Source organism: Leucoraja erinacea, chromosome 3 (genome assembly GCF_028641065.1).
Source record: "Leucoraja erinacea ecotype New England chromosome 3, Leri_hhj_1, whole genome shotgun sequence".
In the NCBI taxonomy this organism is placed as follows: Eukaryota; Metazoa; Chordata; class Chondrichthyes; order Rajiformes; family Rajidae; genus Leucoraja; species Leucoraja erinaceus.
Genome location: NC_073379.1, coordinates 94,396,295 through 94,421,889, shown reverse-complemented (window position 1 = coordinate 94,421,889; position 25,595 = coordinate 94,396,295). Strand labels below are relative to the sequence as shown.

At 41.1% G+C, this 25,595-nt stretch overlaps 1 protein-coding gene across 3 annotated transcripts in view; it reads right to left on the bottom strand.

The window, feature by feature from the left end:
* Positions 1–20,286, bottom strand: part of fbxl17 (F-box and leucine-rich repeat protein 17) — a 544,870-nt gene extending 524,584 nt beyond the window's left edge. The window contains exons 1-3 of one of the 3 annotated variants that reach the window (XM_055633232.1): positions 20,098–20,286; positions 10,417–11,108; positions 5,556–5,654 (exon numbers count right to left, since the gene is read on the bottom strand). In XM_055633232.1, the coding sequence (XP_055489207.1) occupies positions 5,556–5,654; positions 10,417–11,073 (756 nt within the window). In that variant the 5' untranslated portion in view covers positions 11,074–11,108; positions 20,098–20,286. Of the gene's footprint in view, positions 1–5,555; positions 5,679–10,416; positions 11,109–20,097 lie in introns of all 3 variants that reach the window. The other 2 variants (XM_055633231.1, XM_055633233.1) reach the window with 2 other exon arrangements.
* Between the last annotated feature and the right edge of the window lie 5,309 nt (positions 20,287–25,595).

The following is a 25,595-nucleotide window of genomic DNA, read 5'->3' as shown; positions in this document are numbered from 1 at the left end:
GGCCACCAATATTGGAATTGGTGGGGAGGTGGAATATTGCGTTGGAGGCCCAGCCCTCCCATGTGAACATGGGACCCAACGGGTCCCACTTAGTCTAGTAAATGCTTATAGTTAAATACAGTGCAGTCAGCGGTCAGAATGTTCTGGAAATGCGGTTATGGAGCTGTGCTCCCCTCACATGTGATCCGGAGCAGTAATCGTTTTTGTTTTAAATACAAGTGTTTTAAAATAAATGTTAATCTATATTTTTTTTAAATGCACTGAAATGGCCGTTTTTTTTCAAAAGCAGCAGTCTAATTACAGTGTGAAATCTCAATTAATCGATACAATCAGCAAGTCTTTATTTAATAAATATTAATCAATCCAATCGCCGTCTATTTTTAATATAGAGTCAGCGAAGTCAGAATGAAGCAATCAGCTCTGAACTGCACCTTCGCCTGATTGTCTTGAGAGGGTTTGAAGAACGTTGTGGAAGAGCGGTTGGAAGAGTGAACAATGGCAACGTTGTTTTTAAATGCAAGCGCTTTAAAATGTGGAAACTGCCATTGAAGCGCTGGAGTGCGCTCCCGCCCTGAGTGGCCTGTCGTGCTTTGCGAACTGCCGTTGGAGCGCTGGAGTGCCCCTCCCTCCCGGAGCGCTGGAGCCGGAGTGAGCCGTCCTTCCTTGTGTGCATTGTGACGTCATTCAGAATTTCTTTTCTCGAAATGGGCGAGTTTGAAGAAATCGGGCTGTTTTTTAACTTTCAACTCAATTTCAACTCAATTTCAGACTCAAACCAGAAAGGAACGCAACATAGCACATATTTTAGAAATCCATCAAGAAGATTTTTAGAATTCGAACAGTAAAGTAACAATCCAAAAACAGACAGAAAGCATTGGAGTAACTCATCAGGTCAAGCAGCATTTCTGGAGAACATTGATTGTGACGTTTTGAGTTGGGACCCTTTTTCAGACTCTGAAGACAAGTTTCCACCTGAATCATCACCTACCCATGTTATCCAGAGATGCTGCCTGACTCCTTGAGTTACTCAGCACCGTGTCCTTTTTTGTGACCCAGCATCTGCAGTTCTATGCATCTACAAACCAACAATCCAAATAATATTTAACCAGATAAAGCACAAAATTGTGCAAGAGGAAATCGTTTTTGAAAGAGTCGTAATTATCTAATTCTTAAAATCATAAAATTGTACATGCTGGAAAAATGCTCCAACTGACAATTTCTCTCAACTTTAGCAGTTTCCTTGAAATAGTCTACAAACATTAAAGTAAAGAATGCCTTTGGCACTGAACAAAAAGACACCTTCAGTTTGAGACTAACTAATATGTTCATATGTTCAAATATCAAACCCTGGTATCATTTCTTGCCGTCTAAAATGTTTTATATCATGTTTAACGTAACAATACTATAAACACTTTATTCATCCCCGGAGGGAAATTGGTCTGCCAACAGTCACAACACGCAAGGTACACAAAAACTTGAACTTACAAGTGCAAAGTAAAAGGACAATCGACTGTTAGCTGGCTGGCTGCCGTGTACGCAGCGCCTTCATCCGAAACGAACCGGAACAAACAAACGAACGCAGGCTTATCGCCTGGGAAGAGGATTCTAAAACTAAAGTTGCTTCCCCCCCCCCACCCCTCTCCCGTGTCCTCCATTGTTCATCACGGCAGTCCCCCCACGCCGGGTTCTCCACCATTCATCACAACGGTCTCCCCACGCTGGGTTCCCATTGTCTTCCCGCCCCCCCCCAAACGTTCCACCGTCACCGAGGTTCCCGCTGCCGCCGAGGCCCCATCACCGCTGAGGCTCCTGTTGCTGTCAAGGCTCAAGCTGCTGCCGCCGCTGACGCTTCTTTGACCCAGGCAGACCTCGCTGCCCAGCTTCTCCGCAGTCCCCTGGGAGGCCTGTAGGGCGTCAGGCTTACCAGGACGCGTTCCGGTCGTCAGCGCCACCGTTGTTCGGTGAGTGGATCGGGCCCGCGCGGCACCCCGGGACACTCCCGCTTCCACGAGCTCAGCTCCCCGGGACATTCCCACCGCCACACGGGCGGCTCCCCGGGATAGGATTTGCTTAAAACAAGCAAAAGAAACTGAAACACTCTCAGCTTGCGATTGATAAGAGTCATACAGGAGGGAATCAAGCCCTTGGACCCAACTCATCTCTGCCAAATAAGATGCTCATTATTGCCGTCCCCTTTGCATGCATTTAACCTATCCCCTCTGAACTTTTCCTATCCATTTACTTGTCCAAATATCTTTTAAATTATGTTATTGTACCTGTCTCAATTTCTCTGATAGAGCAATTCCTCAGCTTCCTCTGGCAGCTGTTTCCATATATTTACACCAGTGTCTGTACGGGAAAGTTACCCCTCAGGTGTCTGTTAATCTTTCTCTTTCCCCCCCCCCCAAAAATAAAGAGACGGTCATTCCGTCTTCAAACTCATTCTACCATTAAATTAAATCAGTTAATATGTCACAACCCCTGCAACACTCTGGCAACATATTACAGGAAGCAAGACACACAATGCAGCACAAGATTCCAGCATCAGCAAATTCTTGTGTCTCCATTTTACCATTTCTCTAATGTTGTCATTAATATTTTTTTCTGTACTTGACCGCTTTACTTGTTTATGGCATTTTTTTGCATATTACTTCACTAACTTTGCCTTTCTGTTTTGTTTCTCTTTTCTGAACACTCACTGAGGTATCCGTCCAACGAGCAAGCTTAGCATCCCTTCCTCCACCAAAAGCACCAGCAAATCAGTTCCCCACTGCCCACTACCCAAGCCAACAGCAGGTTGATTTCTTCTCATTTTCTAACAAAACATTCAAATGAAATAAACTCAAGTCACATTCAAAAACATTACCAATGCCGTACTATTTGCACTTTGCATAAAATATTGTGCAGCAGAACACAATACAGGACAAGCATTTTCTATCACAAAATGAATATCGCTTATATCTGGAAGGGTTGAGTTTGTTTATTGAAATTCACAACATGAACATACATAAAAAAAGGCCACTCACTACTTTTCAACTTAATCGAGAAAACAGGAGAGCCACAAATGAATGTATTAATTTTGTTCGAGTGTTTAAAACAAAATATACCATACTCTTTTTTATGGAAAGCTTTTGGCAATATAAATCTGAAATCTCTAATCAAAATAGAATTCACAAAGCTTACACCACCACAATTTTGAATGGCGTATAAATCAACTGCACAGCCTCTCAGCGTTTTGCAAAAATATTTGAGAAACTTGATTTACCCTTTAGTCTGTTTGGAAACATTTCATTCATACAAAGTCATTTTAATGATTAATTTTCTTAAGACAGAACCTTAATCAAAATTGCTTTGTACACTTAGAGTGTAAATGGTCAGAATAAATTCAGAATAATACAGAATCAGTGTAAATTGTATTCATTGCGAGTTTGTATTTCATTGGCATATTTTATGTCCAATGTAACAGAGGTGAGCTGTGCACACTTTTACCAAGGGCAAGAGGACCAAGGGGATAGGGGAGAGAGGAAATGGGGGGAATGTTTGCTCCACCCTCCCCTTCCACTCCTCCCCCCACCCTTGCTCCCCTTTCTCCACTAAAAGTCAGTTACCAGTTCCACAATTTGCAACAATGTATCTCTCTTAGGATCACACTATCCCCAGCCAACAATTGGCCTATCAGGAAACCACCCTGCCTGAGGTAATCTGTTGCGACCATGACTTGTCCTGGACTTATCTTGCTCCCAGTCCCACGTGGAAATGCAGTTAAAGCCGAATCTATCGACATGGTCATGAGTGCATAGAGAGTATAGTAAGGAGCTGAGAACGCATCCTTGCGAGGCCTCAGAGCGTCGTAGCGAGAGAGAGAGAGAGAGAGCGAGAGAGAGAGAGAGAGAGAGAGAGAGAGCGAGAGAGAGAGAGAGAGAGAGAGAGAGAGAGAGAGAGAGAGAGAGAGAGCGAGAGAGAGAGAGCGAGAGAGCGAGAGAGCGAGAGCGAGAGAGGTACTTCGCCGTGACTGTGTGGGAGAGAAAGATCGCACAGGACCTCGGTCTATCTGTGTGTGTGGAAGGGAAGAGAGACTAAGCAGAATACATCAGTCTTATTGTGCATGCGGGGAGAAAGAGAGAGGTGGGGGTGAGAAAGAGAGAGGTGGGGGGAGAAAGAGAGAAATGGGGGGAGACATACATACAGACACAAAGCAGTTTTACTGTGTATGTGGGAGACACAGATGGACAGAGCACAGTACCTCTGTCTTACTGTGCGGAGAGAGGGGGAGAAAGAGACGTACACTCACAGAGGCAGTCTCTCAGCCTGTGTGATAGGGAGGAAGGGAGGGAGACAGAGAGAGAGAGAGACACACACACACACAAGGTGGATGTGAAATCTCACCTGCCTGTTTCAGTGAAAGGCACCGCCGCCAGTGAATGACGACACCCCCATCTTCTCTCCCCCTCCTCTCCCTCCACTCTCCACCCTCTCTCCTCCTCCCCCCCCCTCCCTCCCCCCCCCCCCCCCCCACCTTTCCCTCCCAACTCCAGTCCCGTCACGACCCCCTGGGAAACTGAAGGGAGCGACAATCAACTGCCACGGATACAAATGATGTCATACACAAGAAAGGGCAGATGCTGGTTGACAAAAAGTGTACACACAGTGCTGTAGTTACACAAAGATGCAGCAGAAATTTGGAAATGTCATCCCGTCACCCATTCCTTCTCTCCAGAGATGCTGCCTGCCCGCTGAGTTAAAGAGTTCCCACGGTAGACTCACGAGACACTAAGGTAAACGCACGGGCCACTATGTTCTTAAAACAAGTTTAAATGTCTCAATTTTTAACTTCAGCAGTACATTTTATTTGTGGAAAACTTTAAACATGTTTGAATTTTTCCAAGAGTTACCAAGTTTCACGGGAACCTGCCTTTAGCGCCACGAGTCGCTAAGTTGCGTCCACGAGTTCCGATGTTCCCGCTACGTTAATTGTACGTAGTTACCACGAGTAAAATTTGTTTTAAACTCGGGGTACCTCGTGGGTCAACTTGCGCCGTGAGACGGGTTTAACAATGATTTAAGATAAAGGCTCAACAGCATTTTCATCCGAGCAATGGGAATAACAAAATTTACTTTTTCAAAAACACAAATGATTTGATTTATTCTCAAGAATTGGCTACAATGCTAACCCAGCAAATACTAATGGGAGCATTGAGTGGTTTTAAGGTTAAATGTATACCTCCTTACATCAGATAATTCACTCCTCCAAAATGACTGAAATTTAAGGGGGTGATCAAATATTAGGTAGGAATGCTCAAAATCGTTGATCCATCCTATTTTTAAAATTAATTAATGCATGCAAATAGAACTTCCTATAATTTATAGCAAACTTAATCAGCACATGAAGAGCATATATTTGTGCAGTCATTTCCATGACCCTTCTTGCTGTCGAAGCTTAATTTAACTCTTTATGTAACCTGTAAATTTGGTAAAGTATTTTTCATATATTAAAGCGAAATGGCCTGGAGGATTATTTTAGCAAATCTATATAAATAAGAGAGTCAAGTCTTTACCTGCTGTCGCCCACTGAGGTCCAGCTGCTTCCAAAATTGGAAATCTAGACCAAGATCGCGCCAGTACTTGCAAACCAAAGATGCCGAAAGACATCTTTCCTTCAAAGATAAATGAGCAAAGACCTGAAATTAAGAGAAGTTTCTGATCAGATACAATAGAGCCAATATTTACAAGACCAGGTGTGGCTTCAAACATGTGCTCTGCAAGATAATTAATACATTCATCCAGCAAAGATCAAAACAAATATTTGCTAGATATTTTTTAATTTCACATCCATTTTGATAAAAGATTACTGAAATAGACGAAGGGAAACCACCTAAATCTGTCGGCACTCACTGCAAATTGCATACGATTCAAATATTGAGATGCAAACAGAGACACATTTAAAACTGCGAGAAAAATAAAAGGAAAAGAGAATTAGGGCGACATAGTGGCAAAGAGGTAGACCTGCAGGACCAGAGACCCGGGTTCAATCCTGACTGTGGTTACTGTCTATATGGAGTTTGTACGTTCTCCCTGTGACAGTGACAGTGTGGGCTTTTTCCAGATGCTCCCCACACTCAATATGTGCACGTTTGTAAGTCAATTGGCTTTGGTAAAAATTGTAAATTGTCCTTGTGTGCAAGATAGTGTTAGTCTATTGGGTGGTCGCTGCAGACTCGGTGGGCCAAAGAGCCTGATTCTGCACAGTATCTCAAGTCGAATGTAGGTTTTGTTGGAAGGAACTATTTAATCAGCATTTTCAAATATCTAAATGAATTTAAAGTACAGGTCACCAACAGCCATCTCCTGGGAAGCTCAAAAGAAAACCTTGCATGCGCAATAACAGCAAACTAATACAATTTTCAAAAATTACACTGGAATAGCTGTGTATGGAATGAGTTTTGTTTTTACATGATAGATCAAATTGTAGAGCGTGAAAATAGAAAGTTACATTTTGAACAGAAGTTTTCTTTAAAAGAAATAAACAAATTGAATGGATTTTCAGCTACACCCAGTGGGCAGTTTGTGAAATGACAGTAAAATATTCATTTCTCCACTTTCAAATCAAGAGCGTTTATTTGTCACGTGTACTAAAATGTAACAATGAAATTCTTACTGGCAACAGCACTAGTTTGCAAATACAGCATTCAACAGATAAAATAAAGACAAAAACCCAATATAGTGCAAAATAAAACAAAATCTAAAGAAGTAGAGGCGTTGATGGGCTTTCTTTATGATTGTACCAATGTGTTGGGTCCAGGACGGAACTCCAGGAATTGTAGTTGCTGACTCTCTCCACCATCGGCCCACCGATGAAGTCAGGTTTGTGGATCCTCAGCCTTCCTCTTCCGAAGTCAACAATCAGCTCCTTGGCTTTACTGACATTGAGAGTAAGTTTGTTGTTCTGGCACCATTCAATCAGACGATCAATCTTCTTCCTATACTCCGACTCATTATTACGATAATTCGTCCAACAATGCCGATTTCATTGGCGAATTTACGATGGAGTTGGAACATGGTCAAAGGTATAGTGTCAGAAGAGTAGGGTCTGAGCATACAGCCCCGAGGTGCTCCTGTGCTGCTGGTTATTGAGGAGGAAATGCTGTTGCCATATCGTACCGATTGTGGTCAGTTGATGAGGAAGTCGAGGATTCCGTTGCAGAGGGATGCACAGAGACCCAGTTCCCCGAGCTTGGTAACAAGTTTAGAGGGGATGATGGCATTGAACGCCAATCTGTAATCGATGAACAACCGACTGACAAATGTGTTTTTATTTAATACAATCAGACAATTACATTTGATACTTCAGTTAAAGGGCAAAATTTACAGAAAGGTTGGGAGCCAATTTTTTGCAACTTCTATTTTCCTGCAGTAAAATCTGAAACTCCTGGACAAGAAAAATATTGGTCAGCACAATAAAAAGACAGCAATTTTAAATACGGACTTGGAGTTAAGATATAAAGTTGTAAAGTTAGATATTTTAAATATACACATGAATAATAATCAAAACACAAAGAACTGGAGGAATTCTGCAGGTCAGTCAAATTAACATGTTCACCTCCACTATTCTCATTCCCTAACTATTCCCTTGCTTAGTGACTTTGCTGACTTTCATTCCTTTCAACATAATAAAACATCCGAAGTTTCTTCACAGAAGCATTATTAGACAACATTCAACGCAGTCACGTCAGGAGATTAGGCAATCACCAAATGTTTTGTTAACGTGACAAACTTGAAAGAGAGCAACAAAGATTACTTCAAGAAGCATTAATCAGATGCTGCAACCAAAGGAGCCAAGGGCATAGCTGCTAATGATGGACCAAATAAAATTCATGATGCACATAACGCCAGAAATGGAAGAGTAAAAGATCGAAAGGAGTAAAGAACTAGAAAAAAAGTTAAAAGAGACTATTTTGAAATGTAATTAAAATTTGAAAGCAGAATTGATACCAGATTATGTCAGCGACTATAAGATGACGAACAGTAGTTGATATTGAACCTAACAAAAGGCATGGAGTTTCCCCACATAGAAAGATTAATAAAAGACCAGACATGATTCTTCTCAACATACCACGGTCAGCCCCGTCTACAGCTCTGTATTCTTCTTACAATGATTTCACATCAGAAAATACCTGAAATAGTCCAACTTATCTGGACTTTATTTCTGTCCTAATAAAGCTATGGAATATCTTCCCTGAAGTTTTCAGCCTCTCGATCTTAGATAAATTACAACTGGCAATGCCTTTAATGTATCTGATATAATGTCAATGATTATCCAAATATGTTGCAGTCATTTTTTTCTCTGTTGAAAATAATAAAGAAAAAGGATGTCAGACTGGATGCAATAATTAATCATGGCTTTGGATGAATAAATTCACCCTCAACTGCAATGGGAAACCTATCATAGAGATCTCATGATGGGAGTTGTGAAAAATAGCATTCACAAAACCATGGTAAGCTCTTGTAATTTTGTTTACTTTCCCAATCTGGCTGTAATTACATAATGTATTGCGCTGCTTCTCAGTAACAAATTCCATTTATTTCCTCAGATCTCCCAAAAGGAAATTATATCACTTTGCTTTTAAACAGCAATTAAAATATTGTGCTCATTTCTGGTCACCATGTTATAGGAAAGCTTGAAAGGGTTCAGAAAAAATTACAAGGATGTTGCCAGGACTAGAGGGTGTGAGCTGTAGGGAGACGTTGAGTTGGCTGGCTCTCTATTCAATGGAGCACTGGAGGATGAGGGGAAATCTTATAGGGGCGTACAAAATCATGAGAGGAATAGATCAGGTAGATGCACAGAGTCCTTTGCCCAGAGTAGGGGAATCGAGGACCAGAGGACATAGGTTCAAGGTGAAGGAGAAAAGATTTAATAGGAATCCGAGGGGTAACTTTTTCACACAAAGGGTGTGAATTTTACCTGGCTTAAATTTTAAAAAAATGACTAACTTGAATTAAAATTAAAATGTAAACAGCTATTTATTGCTAAAAAGTTATTTAAAATCCCTAATAGTTTTTAGTCCTTTATGCACTCATATGCACTCAGAGAGTGGTAACTGTGTGGAATGAGCTTCCAGTGGAAGTGGTGGACGCAGGTTCGATTTTATCATTTAAAAATAAATTGGATAGGTATATGGACGGGAAAGGAATGGAGGGTTATGGTCTGAGTGCGGGTAGATGGGACTAGGTGAGAATAAGTGTTCAGCACGGACTAGAAGGGCCGAGATGGCCTGTTTCCGTGCTGTAATTGTTATATGGTTATACAACTCAGATGGGCAATAATTTAAATGAGGATGTCTTTTCCATCAAATCCATAATTTTGATTTATATTGGCTGGGGTATCTAGAGAACTGTGTTCCATTTTTTTGAACACTGCCATGAGATTACTGATCACTAAAGTAAATTCCCAGCAAAGAGAAAACAAATCTGAAAAAAATCCTTGAAAAAATATTTTTTTCAACAAATGCAATACCTGGGACATGAACATCTGATTTTATGTAGAACATTTAACATAGAAAATAACCCTGACATGCTTCACAATGGCATTATCATATATTTATCACTGTCGCAAGAAGAAATTAGGACAGATTTCGGAAGAGAATTCCAAAGCTTTAAGACTTTAAAGTTGAAGTTATATAAATAGATGAACAAGGAGCTGGAGGAGCATAATAGCAGGTCAGACATTGGTTAGGAATGATGGAAAGAAAGTCTTCAAGGAAGGATAGCATGGAGAGATGTACAAATATGGTGAAGCTGATGAGCTGAAGTATGTTTCTTTCAAAGCAGGGAGTATTATTAGGAAAGCAGCTGAACTTAGAACCTGAATCATTGCTCCAGTTATGATGTTGAGGCCAATGTAAAAACATGGTTGACAGCAGGACATGAATAGCAGCTCAATATTCCGGGGTTTCAATGTTTTTGGCATGATATAGAGGGAGGGAAAAGAGATGGACGAGTTGCTCTACTAGAAAAAAAGCAAAATACAGCCGATGTGTGTTAAAACTATATTTCAATTTTAATCTTGGTATATCTGCAGAGCAAGGCAGATTACAACATTGCAGAGTTTACAATGCACACCTCAGATTGTTTTTAATAAAACTGCATGGAATATCATTCTGCAAGCGTCTTATTATTGGGACAATATTTACATCAAGTAGAGGTTTTCCCCAATAACTTAGAATGAAGTCATGTCTTTACAACATAAATTAAACAGATGACCAGAAACAAACATGAGGGTTGTCAATGCCTTTAACCTTTTCTTTCACAGAAATCTCGTTTGCTTAAGCTTCTAATAATTCAGATTTGTTTTGTGTACTTTCATTAAGTGGCACCATTCAAGATACAAGTAATAATCAACATGGTTAAAATCCTCACCTTTAGAAGTATAGACGAAGGAAGCTGATTAATATTCGGTGGCTCAGATTCCATTCTTAAATCTGTAAGATTTTCTGGGGTAATAACTTCACTATCTTCAGATCCCAAAGGGGACAATGGTTGCTGGAGCAAAGAAGAGCAGTCACCCATGTTCCCCTCAAGTCCCAAATTTGTACATTCTGCTGTGGATGTAGGCAAAGTACATACAGACACTGGACACTGTGCTATGTCATTATTTAATCCAGTCTCAGGAACTCTTCCGACTGCAGAACGAGGCAGTTTGCAAGGTGTACAAGCTTGTACGCCAGCACATTTACGCTTGCAAACTGGCATCTCGGAATAGTCTGAACAAACTGTTCTAAACAGAGGGGGTCCAATGAGCTTTGCTGGAACACTGGAAAGCAAACTTTTACCCTGTTCTTCCCAGATACTAAGTTCCTTTGGGGAAAGAAGAAACTTAGCACACTCCTCCGTAGTAGTCAATGCAGTGTATCTTTCTGCTGCTTTGGATGCACTTTCAAACTGATCCTCATCAAGGGCAGAAGTATTGTGAACAATGAAGCATAGCATACAAGGTCCACGAAGAAAGCAGTTCTTTCTAACTTTCCGTCTTCTTTTCTTCACGCGTTTACCATTTTTTGAAAGAAAATGGCCCATATAGAAGATTCAAAACGTTCTCCAATATGATCCTTCTATAAAAAGAAAAAAAAGTGTCAAGCAAATTTTCACCTGCACAAATCTGTAAAGATGTACAATTAATTTCAAATTACAACTTTGGAAGTATAACCATAGAGGAAAGAATAGTGTACACTCCTCTACTAAGGAGATAATTTCATAAAAATCACTCAAATGTTTCTGCCTCAGCCATTGTATTTATAATTGCAATACTATCATACACTTTCAAACTCATGCAAGGACAATTACCATTAAATTAACAATGTTCAACGCAGTTAACCACAGGATCAAAATTGCAATTCTATTATATAAAGATACACTTAACTGCCATAACAAAAGCTTTTGAAGTACATTTACAAAAATAAAAATGTTTTGCACAGAAGCTGACAACCACAGCACTATCCAAAAGTTCATAGCTAATTTTGATTCTAATTCATAGAAAATTGAGTTTTAGAATTAAGTTTCATTAACTCGAGGTAAAGGAACCGCTTGGAGGTCGTGATCATAATATGATTAGTTTTAATCTATAATTGAGAAGGAGAATGGTAAATAGGAAGTGTCAGTGATGCAGTTGAACAAAGGGGACTATGAAGGCATGAGAGGGGAGCTGGCCAAGGTAAACTGGAAAGGGATCCTAGCAGGAATGACGGTGGAACAGCAATGGCAGGAATTTCTGGGCATAATCCGGAAGACGCAGGATCATTTCATTTCAAAAAGGAAGAAATATTCTAAGGGGAGTAGGAGGCAACCATGGTTGACAAGAGAAGTTAGGGATAGAATAAAACTAAAAGAAAAGATGTATAATACAGCAAAGAGTAGCTGGAAGCCAGAGGATTGGGAAAACTTTCACAGGACAACAGAAGGAAATAAAACGGGCAATACGGGCTGAAAAGATGAAGTACGAAGGGAAGCTGGCCAGGAATATAAAAAAGGACAGTAAAAGCTTCTTTAGATATGCTAAGGGAAAAAGAGTAGCAAAGTCAAATATGGGTCCCTTGAAGGCAGACACGGGTGAAATTATTATGGGCAACAAGGAAATGGCAGAAGAGTTCAATAGGTACTTCGGATCCATCTTCACTAAGGAAGACACAAACAATCTCCCAGATGTACTGGAGGACAGAGGATCTAAGGGGGTAGAGGAACTGAAAGAAATGTTCATTAGGCGAGAAATAGTATTGGGTAGGCTAATGGGACTGAAGGATGATAAATCCCCTGGACCTGATGGTCTGCATCCCAGGGTCCTCAGGGAGTTGGCTCTAGAAATAGTGGATGCATTGGCAATGTAGTCGGAGACAGTAAGACCGGTGGGAGAACTGGGAAGAGGGAGGGGATGGAGCAAGAGGGAAAGCAAGGGCTATTTGAACTTAGAGAAGTCAATGTTCACACCGCTGGGGTGTAAGCTACCCAAGCAAAATATGAGGTGCTGTTCTTCCAAGTTGCACTGGGCCTTACTCTGGCAATGGAGGAGGCCCAGGACAGAGAGGTTAGATTGGGAATGGGAGGGGGAGTTAAAAGGCAGCACAATTCAAATACTACATACACCTCAAATAGACGCAAAATGCTGGAGTAAGTCAGCGGGTCAGGCAGCATCTCTGGAGAACATGGATAGGTGACGTTTTGGGTCAGCACCTGGTTACGAGGTTCCAGCTTACTCCCCACCTGCTACAATCCGTTTGAAGACGGGTCCTGACTCTAACCGCGCCACCTATTCATTTTCTCCAGAGACACTGAGTTACTCCAGCATTTTGTGTCTATCTTTAATACAAACCAGCATCTGCAGTTTTATTTTTAATACTATATGCACCAACATACATTATTTTAAGACAAAATCCATTCTAAAAGGATTAAACTAAGATTTAAACACACCCTCCAACTGTTGAAGAAATCAGTAACACAAGAAGCTGATATGGAACATAAGACCAAAAGGAACATGTGTCATAAATATACTTTCTCATCTAAACACTGTCATAGAGAGAAAATAATAGCACAGAAATAAATATGTTGGCCCACCACATCCCGACCAACCATCAATCACCCATTTTATACTTATCCAACAATTATTTATTTTCTCCACCCCCAAAATTCTCCCCATATTCTCTTCAACTTTCCGCAGATTCCATCACTCACCAACACAGTAGAGGCAATTTACAGATTGCAATTATCCGATCAACTCAAAAACCTTTATGGGCTGGTCCCACATAGATGATTTGTCAGGCGACTATCAAGTTGCTGGCAGTCGCCTGAAAAACCGACAACTGGATGGGCGACTGTCAGAGTGGAACACAAACACATCGCTTCCTACACGAGTCCTACACTAGCTTCCTACACTAACCCACGGGCTAGTGTAGGAAGCGATGTGTGTGTGTGTTCTACTCTGACAGTCGCCGTTCCAGTTGTCGGTTTCTCAGGCAACTGCCAGCAACTTGACAGTCGCCGACAGTCGCCTGACAAATCGCCCATAAAGGTTTTTGAGTTGATTGGATAATTGCCATCTGTAAATTGCCTCTACTGTGTTGGTGGGGGACAGGGCAAGCGCTGTCTGAGTGAAATTCACACGGTGCAAAGCCAAGGTGATACAGACACACACCAAGATGAGCAGGAAGGTTTGCGCTGTAATTAAGACGGCTAAAGCACAGTGTACAGTAAGCCCTTTAAAAGATGGGGGAAGGAGGAGGGGGAAGGAGGAGGGGGAAGGAGTGAAGGAGGAGGGGGGAAGGAGGAGGGGGGAAGGAGTGACCTTTTAAGAAGCCAGAGATACACGGCTGTGAAGCTCGGTCAGTTATCTTTGGTTCTGAAAACTACTGCTTACGTTTTTTCCCCCAATGAGCCAATGAAATTCACTGGTCAGCATCAGTTACAACCTACGAGATCCTTTGACCTCCTACAACCCACTAGGACCTCCTGGTGACCCACCTACGGCACAACGATTCTCGCTACTCTCCATGGCGGGTTCATTCCAGTCGCCACTAATTTTTCAACATGTTGAAAAGTTTGCGGCGACCATAATGAGGCCACGACTAGTTCCCAGAATGTGGGAACTCCTCACGACCATGAAGGGGACCCCCCGGCAACTACCCGCGAACATGGCGATCATGTGGCGACTGTAGAGTCTCCTGCAGTCGCCTAAAAAGGTGCCTAAGACAGGCCCATTAGGATGCAAGAAGAAACTGGAGCACCCCGAGCAAACCCTTGTGGTCACAGGGAGAGCGTACAATCTCCACACTAACAGCACCCGAGGTCAAGATTGAGGCAACGTCTCTACTAACTGTGGCACTTTGAGGCAACGGCTCTACTAACTGTGGCACTGTGCCACCCTGTAAACAATGAGCACAGAAGAGAAAATAAGCTACAGAAAAAAGCAGAGAAATGGGTTTGATAGAATTCTCCAAGACCCCCCATAAATTCAAACCGTCATAGGAAAGCGAGAAAATATACAAAACTAATTTCTATAGCCTACAGTTTGAGAACTCTTGTCGTCTTAACCAAGAATTTTACAAGAATTAAGCCATGTTTTATTCACCTTTTTCATATAAATCTACTTTGAGGTCGCTAACTGAAAATACACACATCCTGTATCTTAATCAATGCTTCTGAGAATGTTGGTCATTAACACTGTAGCTGGTGCAAATGGCATATCTTAATAGTGTGGATGATTTGTTATTGATATTAAAAAAATTACCAGATTAATTCCTGCAATGAACAGGTTGCCATGTGTGAAAGACCTAGACCTCTATCCATTGGACTTCGGAGGAACAAGAGGGGACTTAATTAAAACATAAGCTCCTGCCAGGTCTTTGAGGTTTGTGATACGGAGAAAATATTTCCCTTCGTGAAAGAATCTAGAATTTGGGATCACTGTTAAAATAAAAAAGGTCATTCCATCTAACACAGAAGAGGCAAATATTATTTATCTCAGGGATGTGAATTTGTGGAATTCTCTGCCACAGAAGGCAGCAGAGGCCAATTCACTGGATGAATTTAAAAGATAATTAGATAGAGCTCTAGGGGCTAGCGGAATCAAGGGATATGGGGAGGGCAGGCACGGGTTACTGATTGTGGATGATCAGCCATGATCACAATGAATGGCGGGTGGACACAAAATGCTGGAGAAACTCAGCAGGTGAGGCAGCATCTATGGAGAGAAGGAATAGGCGACGTTTCAGGTCGAGATGTTTCGGGTCTGAAGAAGGGTCTCGACCTGAAACGTTGCCTATTTCCTTCTCTCCATAAATGCTGCCTCACCCGCTGAGTTTCTCTAGCATTTTGTGTCTACTTACGAATTTTCCAGCATATGTAGTTCTTTCTTAAACAATGAGTGGCGGTGCTGGCTCGAAGGGCCAAATGGCCTCCTCCTACACCTATTTTCTATGAGATGTAATCTTTGAAACTCTCATCCTTAATTGCTGGTGGAAGCAACGTCCTTGGATGGTTTTAAGGGAGAGGTAAATTGATTTTTGATAATCAAAGGTTACAAAGATGGACAAGAATATGGATTTGAGATATTGACCAAATAGACAAAATCCTATGGAACAATAGAGCAGACTTGATGAGTCATGCAGCCTATTCCTGTGCCTAGTTGGGATGTTTGTGTATTCATATGAGAAGTGCACTGCTTCCTCGGCACCATCTCAAATTCATCCATCTGCCACAACTGAAGGTCAAGAGACACACATTTCTTTTCTGTTGCAACCAGATGATTTTCCTATGTCAATGTTGGAAAATACAGCAACCAGCTGCTTGATAATATCTATTCAACATAACTCAGAGCAGGGAAGGAGCCCAACTTACAACCATCTCCTTTCTGTAACACGAGAGTATCATGCCAACAGTGATGGACAATTGTTATGTTCTAAATTATATTTCATTTTTATAAAAACATAATGACAAGAGCTAGCTTTATTGATATTAAAATTTCACAACCTCTTTTTCCAGCTTTTTGAACATATCTAAAAATGTAGGAGTATTTCTTGGCTTTATCATATTTTATATTGAACTGACAGCAATATTCAATCCCAGCCTCACCCACTGGATCCATAATTATCATGTCAAATATGAATTAGTACAATGACATTGAATAATTCATCTTTTCCCTCACTAAAATATCCTTATTTATTTACTTCAGCAAGCATGCATGCATAGCATGCAAACAAACTCTGCCATCCACTGACATATCTTGTCAAACCACATAAAGGACTATCAGGCCTCACAGGAGCACAGGAAAAATGGCACAGTATTTGTTTGTATTCAGGTCTCTTTCCCCACCCTCCACTTGCCCACTAACCTAAACCTTTAACAAGAATTAAATGTTCAAAGACACATGTGCCACAGACAGAAATATTCATTCAGCTGCTTAATCGTAATGCGAAGATTAATGATCATATAGCTTATCACAATCTCTAATCATGAACTTCTTTACCACATATTCACACTAAACGTTTTGACCTCATCTCATCTACAATATCCACTCAATGCCCAGAGACTCCTTAATCAAATTTTACTTTCCATCCTTCCCAAGGTGGTTGACAGTCTGTCACCTTTCCTTTCGAAACCACAATCACTTAACACTATTTAAAGCTCACATAATTAAACTCTGATTCTGGTAACTTCTGCCTAATCTCAAAATGCCCTGCTAGAGGTGCTTGAAAGTATTTACATACTAAGATATTGTCATCTGTGCCTATCCCTCCCACATCTCCATTTCAATCCCCCACCCCCATGAAATACATGAAATTCCTTGTATAGGAGAAAGAGAAGAAATTAACCCCCACCTGTGGCAGGTGTCACTTGACCTGCTGAAAGTTTTCAGTACTCTGGTTTTACTTTATAACCTATGAATTTGCTATTGGCCCTCACTTAGAACTTGTCCATGTTGACAAAATTACCAGCACAAGATGAACTTCCGTGTAAAAGGCTGCTGACACTAAGGCATGCCTCTCAGTTCCTTTATCTTGCAAGATATTCATCATAGAGAAATGAAGCACAACTTCCCTGCATAAATGACACATCCAAAAGTCTACTATCTAAACTAAATAATAGTCATAGAATTATATAACTTATATAAGTTTATAATTATAAACAGGCCCTTTGGCCCTACCTGTCCATGCCGACCAAGGTGCCTATGGGTTTGGCCCATATCCCTTTAATCATTTTCTATCCATGTACCTGTTTAAATGCATTTATATCCATGCCAGCATGAAACAGCTGAGAACACTGGGTACAGCAATTTTTTGGGGGGAGTAAAAATCACCCCACTTCAGAACAAGCTGCATCTTTTGCCATGCTGTTTTTCTGGTTACAATGCCAGCATCTCCCTGATAAAGTAGAAATGGAGCATCTCAACTACAGTGGTGTTTCCTCACCAATCAATTGATCAGTGCAGCCCTGTCTGTTTATGTTCCCGCTCTGGACCTCAGAATCTTGGTCCAAATAGGAACCAATATAATATATTCATAGGTCAAGCAAGAGTGACTGCCCTTGGCGGTTAAGGCAGCATTCAACCAAACGTAATTTCAAGAACCCTGGAGAAAACTGAAGTCAATGAACCTCAAGGTGAAATAAAAACTCTGATGCTTGGAGTCACAACTCACACCAAGGAAGCCAGTTATGATTGTAGAAGATAATTATCCCAAACCCACAACATCACTGAAGGACTTTCGCATCTGGACCTATGGAATCAATCTAGCAACTGGTGAAAGAACAACAATGCTCCTTCCATCACAATGTCCAAAGCTGATGACTGCACAATGTTTATTTCCTTTTACAATTCCTCGACGCATGAACTAATCTTTGCCTATATGCAGCAATATCTAGACAACATTAAAGACAACGATAAGGAGTAAGTAACATCCATGTCACATAAGTACCAGGCAATTATCATCTCCAAAAAGAGAAGGTCCACCAACATACTCTTGACATTCAATGGCATTAACATTATTACATCTCCTCGCATTTATAAGTTAGGGAATGTCATGGAATACTCGTCAAGTTTATTGTCATATGCACAAGTACAGTGAGGTACAGATACTATGAAAATGTTGCGTGTAGCAACATCACAGGCACACAGGCGTATTTTGGTTTTCATTTTTCTTTCATTTGCCTGGATGAGTCCAGCTCCAATAACTCTCAAGAACCTCAACACAGTACAAAACATCTCTGTTGATTGATATCACATCCACAATCCAATTCTCCATCACAAACATACTGTGGCTACAGTGTACACCATCAGCAAAATGCACTGCAGTTACTCACTTATGCAACTCAAACAGCTCCTTGTGAAATTTTTATCTCTGCCACCAAGGAGCCTGAAATCTGTTACATCCAGGTTCAGGAACAGCATTCCGGCTATTAAACTCACCAACAAAAAGACTCTGAACTGTAACAGCCTATTGCACTTTATCTGCTTATTATGTGCATATTGAACTGAACTATTCTGTATTTTTGCTTACAATATTCTGTTGTGCTGCAGCAAGCAAGAATTTAATTGTCCTATCTGGGACACATGACAATAAACTCTCTTGACGTGACTAGGAATAGTACTACCATCTGCTGGCTTCCATCCAATTGGACACCATACTGTCATGAAGCCGTGTACCTTGTAAACACATTGGCCTTGTCCGGTCTAAATCCTGGAAACTCATCCAACACATGTATCTTTACCAGGTCAACTGCTGCTGATTATCATCTTCGTTAGGGAAAATAGGAATGGGTGGAAAAGTGAAACTCAGATCAGAAGATCATGAGTGATCATATGATCATAAGATCACAAATGGCCTAGTTCTGCTACAGCGGCGAAATTAGGCCATTTGGCCCATCAAGTCTACACCATTCAATCATGGCTGATCTACCTCTCCCTCCTAACCCTATTCTCCTGCCTTCTCCCCATAACCTACGACACCTGTACTAATCAAGAATCTACCTATCTCTGCCTTAAATATATCCACTGACTTTGCTTCCACGTCCTTCTGTGGCAAAGAATTCCACAGATTCACCACCAGATCACAAATAAAATGAGTCAAAGTTTTTTTTTTAAATAGTTATATTGTAATGTTTTGTGACCTAGGTAAACAAATAGTAAAGATGGCAACTTTAAATATGTTTGCATCTTCCAAATATAAACACTGATTAAGTTGACATTCTAAATGCTTTGCCACACATTTATTAAAATGCAAAATAAATCTGAAATATCATTTAGAATGATTTTTCAGTTTAATATGAAAATTAATTTTAGACTGAAAAATCAGATTTTATACGCACGTTTTATGGTGTTTTATATCATATGATGCCGCTCACCGAGTACTAGTGTTGGAACTATGCCTAATGTTACACATATGTTATAGAGAAGTAGGAATCTAGGTATGATCATCAATTAAAAAAACATGGATTCCATAAATATCTCAAAACAAAATAGGTTTTAACTACAATGTCGGAGTTTAAGGTGTTACTAAGTAACTGTTTAATATAACTTGTCATTTCTAATGTAAATATTGTCCATTTTTTTAAACCAACAGCATTTCAAGTGACTAATCCGTGTGAACTGCAAGAATTAGAAATTACATCCTCGGCAACTAAATTCAGAACCTTCGAAAATATTTATAATCATACATTTGAGGCCAATTTTTTTTTTAATAGTTTGCACCTTTCACACTTCGAACAAGATGTACCTTCGTGTCAGAAAACATTTTTGAATCACTTCGATTATGCATTATTATAAGGCTTCACAATCAACCTGTTATTTTTGGCTGTGAACTGATTGTGATATTTTAAAAATAACAAGCTTTGTTATCAATCAATATTAAAACCCTCTAGAATTTCAGCAATCGGATCCAGCAGTCCAGAGTCCCATTCTTATATCGCCCTCGTCTTCCCCTCACACAGTGAGCGTTAGTTAGCAGGTATGAAATTTCAGCTGTAACACTGTTGCAAACACTCATTTTAAACAAGGCCGCAGCTGCCCATTCACTGCACGTCTTTGAAACCGTAAATTGCCGTAAAATACGTGCTACCGACCGGGGACTATTCCTCACTAGCTTTCACGCGTTTGCAACCTTGTACGGAGAGGTGTCATAATTTCTAATAGTTACAACAAAAAAAACTATTGCTAGTTTGAGGCAGAGTCGGCGAGGATGAACTGCCTGTGAGCTGCCTACACTGTGGGGCCTACTCCTCCCTTCCACTCAACGCGGCGGCGGCGGAGCGGCGGCGGCCGATTGGTGTCAGTGAGCGCACGTCACTCGGCGGCTGGAGCCGCCCGCCCGCCCCCTGAGGTAGGTCTGGTCTGGTCTGGGCGCCAACGTCGCCGCCGCCGCCGCCCGGGTACCCACTCCCCTGACCCTTCCCTGGTGCTCCCTCTCCCCTGACCCTTCCCTGGTGCTCCCTCTCCCCTGACCCTTTCCCCCTTGTACCCACTCCCCCGAGGCCTTCCCTGTGAACCCACTCCCCGTACTACCCTGAGGCAGTGGCGGGCCGGCCAGGGTGTCAGCTTGCCCCATGGCAAGTGGGCCCCCATTGTCTCCTGGCAACCAATGCTTTTAGACTCACTTCCCCCAGAGGGCTTCCCTGTGCACACGTTGAAAACATCTCACCCCACTGCACTGCTGAGTAAGAATGGTCAAATAGTAATTTAATGTTCAGTATTAAGAATATTTTACTTGTATAGGGTGATTTCACTAAAGGTCAAATGAGCGTAGATCCCCCCCCTCACGTGACCGAAAATTTTAACTGGAGGACATATGTCAGACCCGTACATGTAAGTGAATGGGGAAACATGCACTTTCCCACCCGTTAAAAACATGGAAAACGATTTTTGACCTGAAATTTTCTGTGCTAGTCGGGGTGACCGTGAAGCACAGCGACCTAAATTTTCAGGCCAAAAAAAAGATAGAAAGTAAGGTAATTACAAGAGGGAACTGAAGGTAGAAAGCAGCGGAAGTGAACAGCTGACATTTGCCGTGGTGATTTTAAGATCCAAAATATCGGGAATTATTGCATTTGCTCGCTGAATTTCATCAAAAATAAGTTAATAATGCCTTACTTTTGATGAAATTCAGGTCACAAATCCGCCGTTTTCCATGTTTTTAACGGGTGGGAAAGTGCGTGTTTCCCCATTCACTTACATGTACCGATCTGACATATGTCCTCCAGTTAAAATTTTCGGTCACGTGAGGGGGGATCTACGCTCATTTGACCTTTGGTGAAATCACCCTATTAGCAATGTTACAAAATTTTGAGATTTTAAAGTCAAGTCTGCAATTTATCCCATCAGATAAAGCATAAACAGAAGTTTAATTTGACACCTAATTCACTTTCATATCTCAAGTATTTAAAAAGTTATGGCCATTTTCATACTCGGAAATTAGCATCTTGATTTTCTATGGACATAACAAAAAAGCTGTGATCGTGGACAGTCAAAAGCCCATAACTTTCTTAAAAATTAAGAGAACTGAATGAAATTTTTTCAGTTATCATAGATTGAAGCATTCTGAAACAAATATAAAATAATCTTACTTGGATGACCTGAAATTAAAGCATATAATTAGTTAGTTACCCAATTGTAGCTAATTTCAAACTTCAATTACTAGATCTAAACATCTATCCATTTCTTAATAAATGATTAACATTTTTAAATAGCCTAAGTGTCCAAATAATATTCACAAATAATTCACAATAAAACATGATTTTTAAATCTCATTTACATTAATTTATAGGCCAAATGGAAGGAATTTAGTGTTCAATTGCTGTAAATTAAAGTCCATTTAAATCAGCTTTCTAGTGGGATCCTGTGAAACCGCTGGTTTAGAACATTCACATTGCGGTAGATTTGTGCCCTCAAATGCCCAGAAAAATACTGCGGGATATAATGGGGCCCAAATTAGCTACTCGCAACATTAAACTTTGTATAAAGGGATCTTAAGAAGCCCTTTTTAACGTAAAAATAAACAGCCTACCTTCCGTTTTCCCCTGTATGAGATCCGACCCGTTGTCGGCGGTCGTGGGTTTAGAGGTTAATTTTTAACCTACTATAACAAGTAAAGAAAGCCCTTAAAACTAAAAATAGCTTCAGCTACGGAATCTTCCAGCGATTTTTCGTTAATAATTAACTAGGCTGAAAAACCTCGATTTGAACAGCCTAGGGAAAATCGCGTTTTAAACTCACCCCCCTCTAAACGGTGCAAAAATCACGCACACGGGCTGGGACAGATTTTCAGCGATCTTCAGGTAGGCTTTGCAACATACCTACTTGTATGAGTTGGATGAGTTGAATGTGCAGATAGCTATTAATGACTATGATATAGTTGGGATCACGGAGACATGGCTCCAGGGTGACCAAGGCTGGGAGCTGAACATCCAGGGATATTCAATATTCAGGAGGGATAGACAGAAAGGAAAAGGAGGTGGGGTAGCGTTACTGATTAGAGAGGGGATTAATGCAATGGAAAGGAAGGACATTAGTTTGGAGGATGTGGAATCGGTATGGGTAGAGCTGCAAAACACTAAGGGGCAGAAAACGCTGGTGGGTGTTGTGTACAGGCCACCTAACAGTAGTAGTGAAGTTGGAGATGGTATCAAACAGGAAATTAGAAATGCGTGCGACAAAGGCAAAACGGTTATAATGGGTGACTTCAATCTACATATAGATTGGGTGAATCAAATTGGCAGGGGTGCTGAGGAAGAGGATTTCTTGGAATGTATGCGGGATAGTTATCTAAATCAACATGTAGAGGAACCAACGAGAGAGCAGGCTATTTTAGACTGGGTATTGAGTAATGAGGAAGGGTTAGTTAGCAATCTTGTTGTACGTGCCCCCTTGGGCAAGAGTGACCATAATATGGTTGAGTTCTTCATTAGGATGGAGAGTGACATTGTTAATTCAGAAACAATGGTTCTGAACTTAAAGAAAGGTAACTTTGAGGGTATGAGACGTGAATTGGCCAAGATTGACTGGCAATTAATTCTAAAAGGGTTGACGGTGGATATGCAATGGAAGACATTTAAAGACTGCATGGATGAACTACAAAAATTGTTCATCCCAGTTTGGCAAAAGAATAAATCGGGGAAGGTAGTACATCCATGGATAACAAGGGAAATCAGGGATAGTATCAAAGCGAAGGATGATGCGTACAAATTAGCCAGAAAAAGCAGCATACCGGAGGACTGGGAGAAATTCAAAGACCAGCAGAGGAGGACAAAGGGCTTAATTAGGAAAGGAAAAATAGAATATGAAAGAAAACTGGCAGGGAACATAAAAACTGACTGCAAAAGTTTTTATAGATATGTGAAAAGAAAGAGATTAGTTAAAACAAATGTAGGTCCCTTGCAGTCAGAAACAGGGGAGTTGATCATGGGGAACAAGGATATGGCGGACCAATTGAATAACTACTTTGGTTCCGTCTTCACTAAGGAAGACATAAATAATTTGCCGGAAATAGCAGGGGACCGCGGGTCAAAGGAGTTGGAGGAATTGAGTGAAATCCAGGTTAGCCGGGAAGTGGTGTTGGGTAAATTGAATGGATTAAAGGCCGATAAATCTCCAGGGCCAGATAGGCTGCATCCCAGAGTACTTAAAGAAGTAGCTCCAGAAATAGTGGATGCATTAGTAATAATCTTTCAAAACTCTTTAGATTCTGGAGTAGTTCCTGAAGATTGGCGGGTAGCAAACGTAACCCCACTTTTTAAGAAGGGAGGGGAGAGAGAAAATGGGGAATTACAGACCAGTTAGTCTAACATCGGTAGTGGGGAAATTGCTAGAGTCAGTTATTAAAGATGGAATAGCAGCACATTTGGAAAGTGGTGAAATCATTGGACAAAGTCAGCATGGATTTACGAAAGGTAAATCATGTCTGACGAATCTTATAGAATTTTTCGAGGATGTAACTAGTAGAGTGGATAGGGGAGAACCAGTGGATGTGGTGTATCTGGACTTCCAGAAGGCTTTCGACAAGGTCCCACATAAGAAATTAGTATACAAACTTAAAGCACAAGGCATTGGGGGTTCAGTATTGATGTGGATAGAGAACTGGCTGGCAAACAGGAAGCAAAGAGTAGGAGTAAACGGGTCCTTTTCACAATGGCAGGCAGTGACTAGTGGGGTACCCCAAGGCTCAGTACTGGGACCCCAGCTATTTACAATATATATTAATGATCTGGATGAGGGAATTGAAGGCAATATCTCCAAGTTTGCGGATGACACTAAGCTGGGGGGCAATGTTAGCTGTGAGGAGGATGCTAGGAGACTGCAGGGTGACTTGGATAGGCTGGGTGAGTGGGCAAATGTTTGGCAGATGCAGTATAATGTGGATAAATGTGAGGTTATCCATTTTGGTGGCAAAAATAGGAAAGCAGACTATTATCTAAATGGTGGCCGATTGGGAAAGGGAGAGATGCAGCGAGACCTGGGTGTCATGGTACACCAGTCATTGAAGGTAGGCATGCAGGTGCAGCAGGCAGTAAAGAAAGCGAATGGTATGTTAGCTTTCATTGCAAAAGGATTTGAGTATAGGAGCAGAGAGGTTCTACTGCAGTTGTACAGGGTCTTGGTGAGACCACACCTGGAGTATTGCGTACAGATTTGGTCTCCAAATCTGAGGAAGGACATTATTGCCATAGAGGGAGTGCAGAGACGGTTCACCAGACTGATTCCTGGGATGTCAGGACTGTCTTATGAAGAAAGACTGGATAGACTTGGTTTATACTCTCTAGAATTTAGAAGATTGAGAGGGGATCTTATAGAAAACTTACAAAATTCTTAAGGGGTTGGACAGGCTAGATGCAGGAAGATTGTTCCCGATGTTAGGGAAGTCCAGGACAAGGGGTCACAGCTTAAGGATAAAGAGGAAATCCTTTAAAACCGAGATGAGAAGAACTTTTTTCACGCAGAGAGTGGGTGAAATCTCTGGAACTCTCTGCCACAGAGGGTAGTTGAGGCCAGTTCATTGGCTATATTTAAGAGGGAGTTAGATGTGGCCCTTGTGGCTAAGGGGATCAGGGGGTATGGAGAGAAGGCAGGTACGGGATACTGAGTTGGATGATCAGCCATGATCATATTGAATGGCGGTGCAGGCTCGAAGGGCCGAATGGCCTACTCCTGCACCTAATTTCTATGTTTCTATGTATTACGGTGGTGGATTTGTTTGTATAGTTTTGTATTGTACATATTGTAAATAATTGATTACATTTATTTTGGGCTTTTATAAAATGCACTGCCGAGTAAAGACATTTGTTGAAGACGATGTCGTTTAAGTCGAATTTATTTTCTCTGAAGCAAACTTTCCATGTGATTACATTTTGATAGGACTGTGGATTTTTGCATCTTCAGGTGAGGGCGGCGAGATAATCAGGCTGGCAGAGATGATTTTAGAAATGAACCATTTTCCACAAATGAAGGGTCTCGATCCGAAACATCATCTATTTTTCTTTTCTCCAGAGATGCTGTCCAACTTTGAGGAGATGCGAAAGGATTTAAAAGGAGTAAATTGGGACAGTTTGTTTTATGGGAAAGATGTGGAAGA